This window comes from Mus pahari, chromosome 19 (assembly GCF_900095145.1).
Source record: "Mus pahari chromosome 19, PAHARI_EIJ_v1.1, whole genome shotgun sequence".
Classification (NCBI taxonomy): Eukaryota; Metazoa; Chordata; class Mammalia; order Rodentia; family Muridae; genus Mus; species Mus pahari.
The window spans coordinates 41,057,154-41,063,757 of record NC_034608.1 but is presented as its reverse complement, the minus strand read 5'-3'; the positions used below and the strand labels follow the sequence as shown (position 1 = coordinate 41,063,757).

The 6,604-nt window shown below is 47.3% G+C and overlaps 1 protein-coding gene across 8 annotated transcripts in view; it reads right to left on the bottom strand.

Moving 5' to 3' along the window:
• Ank1 (ankyrin 1) overlaps positions 1-6,604 on the bottom strand; it is a 178,917-nt gene that overhangs the window by 57,340 nt on the left and 114,973 nt on the right. For all 8 annotated transcript variants that reach the window (XM_021219247.1, XM_029532290.1, XM_029532291.1 and 5 more), the window contains exons 10-12: positions 1,844-2,041; positions 685-783; positions 167-265 (exon numbers count right to left, since the gene is read on the bottom strand). In XM_021219247.1, coding sequence (XP_021074906.1) covers positions 167-265; positions 685-783; positions 1,844-2,041 — 396 coding nt within the window. The remainder of the gene's footprint in view (positions 1-166; positions 266-684; positions 784-1,843; positions 2,042-6,604) is intronic.

Below are 6,604 nucleotides of genomic sequence, written 5' to 3'. Positions count from 1 at the left end.
TTCTCTGTATAGCCCTGGCTGTCCTGGAACTCACTCTGTAGACCAGGCTGGCCTTGAACTCAGAAATCCGCTTGCCTCTGCCTCCCAAGTGCTGGGATTAAAGGCATGCGCTACCACTGCCCGGCTTCTTTAACATTTCTGATGGAAAACCATTTCAAGAACTTACCACATTGGAGACATTGGGCGACGCTCCCCGCTGCAATAAGTTCTTCACAATAGGAAGATGTCCCATGAAGGAGGCTACATGGAGAGGTGTCAGGCCAGACTAGAAGAGACAGAGACAAATGTGCTGAGCAAGAGCCTTCCCCACGCAGAAGCACGAGCCACCGTATCTTATGCTCTTCAGTTGCTGGGGAGTTCCAGGAATGGCTACCCGAGAAAACGGACTTAGACCAGGTGGACTTGTTCCTAGGGAAAATGGCCACAGGGATGCTAACACTGACAGGAAAGTGGTAACCACTTGACAGTTCAAAGGACTGTTTCCCACTTTGGAAAGTCCTCTTGTCAATGAGTCCCCTTGATCCAGCCCTGATGGGAAATGCTGACATATACATGCACATGTACATATTCGTGCACGCACGCACATGTGTACACATGCAGTTACACATAGCTATGAATAATAGCCATGTAAGACAATGGAGGGGAGCCCATGGTGAAGGCACACCTACACTCTCTTTCTCCTACCTCAGTGACCGCGTCGATGGAGGCTCCTGTCTTCAGCAGCAACTCCATTACACGGATGTGGTTCTTCTTACAGGCGATGTGTAACGGGGTAAAACCATTCTGTGCGCCACACAAAGTGTACAGAGGTCAGCAACTCACACAGTAGCCAAAGAACTGGAAAGGAGTCCTATCCTTCCCCTTCGAGGAGGTCCTTTCCAAGAGCACCAGCAAGCACCCACAGACCAAGGGACAGACCATGTCATCTTATGAGCTGATAACCAATAGGTGTCCCTTCTTTTTATAGTCAAGCGTATTTCCAAACATGATGTTTGGAAACATTTTTTAAAAAATTCGACCACATTTCTGGGTACGCTAAAAGATTACTTTTTGGAGGCAAACCACTTTCTTTCTATTAGACACCAAGTGAAATGGATTCTCATCTTTTGCAATAGAGCATGTGACATAGTGCATGCATGTGGCCTCCGCAGGGGTAGGGTTTTGACTGCTAGCCTCTTCTGTACTTCATAGGGCAGAGCTTTTCAAATAAGTTCAGTTTGGGGGGGCGGGGACCTATAGCCATGCCTTTGCTGTCACAGGAAGGGAAGCGGAGCTCTTATCAGTCGAGAGGGGAGGCCAGAGATGGTGCAAAATACTCTGCAACAGACAGGACAACACATTCCAGCCCCAATATCAACAGCCCCAAACTTAGGAAGCTTCAGTGAACCGAGAATCTGGGCTCTGCTCAGCGCAGGCAGGTTTGAAGGAATGAATGATCTATCTTTTGCCTCAGGAGGTTCCCTGCCCTTCAGTTAGTTCTCTTAGAATGGTCAAGTGTGAAGCAGCGATTCTGCACGTGCTCTATGGCTCTCTGAGTCACCCTGGTGGCCTCTACCCTGGGAAGGAAGGTGAAGAACACAGCCCCAGAAGGATTCTGCCTTAGGTCTGAGCTTGTCACCTCCCAGGGCTGTAGTCACAGTCCCCATAAACACCAATTCCAGTGTCAGATCTCCTGGGTTCAAACCTAAGTACCCAGTCTGTTGGTGAAGCTATGGTCATAAGTGCAGGAGGCCACCCCCATGGGGATATGGATAGCACTGTAAGACTCCCATGCCCTGTGAGCCCTTGCTGCACCCATCTGGTTCCCGTCCCCCCAGTCCCTCGCCCCAGCAGTATGCCTCACCAGGGCTCTGGAGTTGGGCTTGGCCCCTTTATCCAAGAGAACCTTAGCCACCCTGTGGTGGCCACAGTGGGCTGCCACGTGGAGAGGAGTCAGGTGGTCCAAGGTGATGTCATCTATCTCCGCATTGTATTGCAATAGAAGTCGGACACAGTCAAGGTGGTCTCCCTGAGCAGCCATGTGGATTGGGGACAAGCCATTCTGGAGGAGAAAGAGGAAAGCAATGGCATTGCTTCTGGGGACAGAGCATCGGATGCAGCACAGTGGCAGCAGTGTCGCTTCCTCCTCCTTGTCTACACTGCCCTTCTTCTGTGTAGCCTCAAACGAGCTTGGCTCTGATGAAAATCTTCTCTTCCCACCTCACCGAATCCTCAAGCCCGTCCAGACAGCCTCACATCTCCCGTGAAGCCTTCCCGACCATCCTTGGGTTTTGCCAATCTGTACTGTTTGCCCTGTCTGACCTTACAGTCTCCTTCCCAAACCATCGAATTTGCAGTCGCCATCTTGGGCATGTCTTTTCTCCTCAGTTACAAGCTCCGAAGGGCCAGAACTCTGCCTCAAGCGTCCCAAATACTCATAGAGCCCAATAAACACATACAACAAGCGTGGCGAGCCTTCGCTGATGTGTCTTTGAGTGTATCAAGGAAGACAAAACAGGCCTTACATCTCTCTAAACATTTTGAGGCGGGAAGAGAATATTTTCATCAGAGCTGAGCTCATCTGGGATCTTTGGATTGAGAAACCATTCACTTTATTTATTGTCTATGTTTGTGGGATGGTGGGCATGCATGTCGGTACCATGGTGTATGTATGTTTGTGGGATGGTGGGCATGCATGTCGGTACCGTGGTGTATGTATGGGAATCAGAGGACAGCTTGCTGGAGTCCGTTCTCTCTGTCTACCACGTGAGTCAGGGTGACTGAATCCAGTTGTACGTCTTGGTGGCAGGAATCCTTCCCCACTCATCTATCTAGCTTACTAGCCTGGATAGTTTTTGTTTCGTTTATCTTGTTTTGCGTGCCTAATTGCATATGTGCATGCATATGTGTGCTTGTGTGTATGCACACACACGTGTGTTGTATGTGTATGTGTACCTGCCTTTGCATGTGCACAGAGGCCAGGGGAAGATGTTAGATGCCCTATTATTCTCTGCCTTAGTCCCTTGAGAAGTCTCTTATCAGACCTGGACCTAAACCGGAGGACAGAAGGCCCAGGTGATCCTGGCTCTGCTCCCTATAGCCCTAGGATGACATTTTTTGCATGGGTAAAGAGACTCAAAACTTCATATTTGTACAGCAAGTAGTCCCAACCACTGAGCCATCTTCTCCAGCTCTAGGAGTTGGCTCTAATTCCCTCTCCTTTGCTCCTAACAGAAACATGTCTGTGGTTGTAAATGGGCCCGGTTTTTGCCTTAGACGTACTGTCATAATTCATCTCAATCTGGATGGGATAGAGAACTCGCAGTGTGGCCAACAGCTTAGCTTTTCCTTGAAGACTCGTGTTCACACATCAGAATCTAGAAATGAGCCTTTTCTATGGCTCCTATTGGAGCTTAGCCTGAATGGCTTTATTTATTTTTAAAACTTCTCTCCTATGTGTCCTAGACTCAGAAGACTTTTCAAAGGCTTGACTCTTGTCCTTCTAGGGGTGAGGATGGTAGAAATAGGGACTGGTTTAGAGCAGAACAAGGCAAACCGAAGCCGTGGGCCAAATCTAGCATGACATTTGAGTTTGTAAATGTTCTTTTGAGATTTCATTTAATTTTTAGTGTGTGTGTGTGCATGTGTGTGAGCGTGCATGTGTGCATACGTGTGTGCGTGTGTGTGTGCATTTGTTTGTGTCTGTGTGCATGTGTGTGTGTGTGTGTGTGTGTGTGTGTGTGTGTGTGTGTGTGTATACACAAATTCACATTGGTGTCCACAGAGGCCAGAAGAGGGTGTTGGATTCTGACGCCGTAGTTAGAGGAGATTGTAAGCTACCTGATGTGGGTGCTGGAGACTGATCTCGGGTCCTTTGCAAGAACAGAAAGTATACTCAACCACAAAACCATCTCTCTAGCCCACAAATAAAATTTTATTGGGACACCGCCACTTTGTTTGCATAGTTTTCTGCCCCATTGGCAGAGAGTTTAATTACAATAACAAAACTGTCTACAAAGTCAATATGTACTTGCTTACCTGAGATTTTAAATGAAAAGATTTCTGCCTGCTAACCTAGAGAAGCTCAGACAAGAAGTCTTACCTCCAGAATGGCAGGCCCTGGGGCAGATCCCACATGGACTGTCACTGGTAGAAGCAACATCTCTGATCTTACAGAAGTGACTGGCTCTTGGGTCTGTGTGATGATTCCTATCCACTGTCAGCGTGTCTGGATTTAGGAACACTATGGAAACACCTCCAGTATATTTGAAGGTGCTTTTAGAAAGGTTTAAGTGAGAAGTGAAGACTCACCTCAAATACAGGGGGAACCATCCCCTGGGCCAATGAGTACCTGCATTCACCTCTCTGTTCCCTGACCATGGGTTTAGTGTGACCTGCTACCTCATGCTCCTGCCACCCTTGATGGGCTTACAACCGAACTGTGAGCCCAACCAAACTCCTCCTTCCCGAATCTGTCACCTATTTTGTCCTAGCAACAAGAAAAGTAACTAGCACAGAAAAATTGCTACCAGGAATCACACGCTTTCTGTGATAAACCTGACACATTAATTCCCGGGCCTTTGGAATTGCTTTGCAAGAGAAATGTAGTAGTTTTTGGCACTTCAGGCTAAAGAAGCCCTAGAATGCTATAAACAGGGCTTAATGGACCGTGGGGGTGCGAGTTTGGAAGACCAGAATACTAACAAGAAGGAATGCAGACAGCAATGGCCCAGCTCGTGAGGTGTCAGAGAGGAACATGCACCCTTTCATGTTATATCCCGCCAAGGAATATGACTTCTCTCTACCGGGTACTGAGAAGTTGGCTGAGGCTGAGTGCAAAGTAATGGACAAATCTGTTTTGGTGGAAGAAATCTCAGCACAGGCTAGCATTCAGGCATGTCACATGTTACTGCTCGCCTGTCTTATGTAGGGCTATAGGGAGAGAGAAGAAGCGAAGGAGAAAGATACAAAATGTTCAGACAGGAAGGAAAAGGATAGTAGGAAACTTAAAGATGTAGACAGGGGCTGGAGAGATGGCTCAACGGTTAAGAGCACCAAACCTGCTGCTCTTCCAGAGATCGTGAGTTCAATTCCCAGCAACCATGTGGTGGCTCACAACTGTTGATAATGAGTTACTACGCCCTCTTCTGGCATGCAGGTGTACATGCAGATAGAGAAATCATATATAGAATGAATGAATAAATTAATAAATAAGTAAATAAATAAATAAATGGATGAATAGATAAATAAATCTTGTTTTAAAAAAAGATGTAGACGAAACGGTGGGGAGGAAGCAGGATGTAACTGTTAAAGAGATGAACACCATTAAAGAGGGGCTGTGCTCTAAGAACAGGCAGATGCTTCTAGGGCAAGAGTCACCCATCTTTGGAAGTGCAAATTCATTTGAAAGGGGAGGATCTGGATAGAGGATGCTTCTGAACGGGTGCTCCCTGCTCATGATTTTCTAAGGGTCCGCCTGTGCCCCAGTTGGGAGGGTCTTGGCTCTGTCCCAGGCTGGCCACAGAGCCCAGCAGTGCTGGTCACGTGTTAGTTTTATAGACATAAAAGATGCAAGATTAAGGAGGCTATGGAGTCTTGTTCACCGTTCTAGAGAGTGCAGTGTGAGGCAGGGTCAGACACTTGGCAAGGAAGCCCTGAGATGCTACTGCACGGAGCTGTAAAGATGAAGTGTTGATTGCAACGTGGGTGTCTTCTGAGGAAAGCTGCAGGCACGGAGGTAGTGCAGCCTCAATGTGTGCTGTAGGCAGAGGAGCTGGAGAGGCAAGGGCTTGTAACCTCAACATGAGCCCAGGTATAGGATGCAGAGTTGTAGGGTTTGGTGCCTGCCCTGCTGGGATCTAGTCTTGCTTTAGTCTGGCCTTTCCTTGTTTCTGGAAGGGGATGCTTCCTCTATGTCATGGCTTAGGAGATGTGTGTAACCTGTTATGACTGTACTCATGGTTAAGAGACTGTCTTGGGTCTCAGGAGGGGCTGGGGACTTTGCACTCCTTAAAAAATATATTTTAGGAGCTGGAAAGATGGCTCAGGGTTTAAGAGCATTTTGATACCAGAGACCTACCTGGTAGCTCACAAAACTAGAATTGGTAATTCTAATTCTGGGGGGGGGGGAAGGATCTGACAACCTCTTCTGACCTCTGTGAGCACCAGACATGCACATGGTGTATGGACATACATGCAGGGAAAAAACATACATACACTTAAATAAAATAATTATCTAAAATTAAAAAGTTAAATTATGTGAGGGGTGTGTGTATGTGTGTGTGTGTGTGTGTGTGTTATAGACAGTCCTGAGATGCCTGATATGGGGTAAACAAACTTATGTCCCCCCTGAAGAGCAAAAACTAGGAGTAATTACTGAGCCACCTCTCTAGCCCAGAACTCTGCACTCTACATGGTATTGGGACTATTAAAGACTATGAGGCTATCTAGAGACAGACTAGACGTGTTTTGCATGATGAGATGGAAATGAGACTTTAGGGGCGGAGATGGAATGTTACCATCACTTTCAGTGATGGAGCGGAGACGGAATGCTACCATCGCTGAAAGTGATGGAGCGGAGACGGAATGTTACCATCGCTGAAAGTGATGGAGCGGAGACGGAATG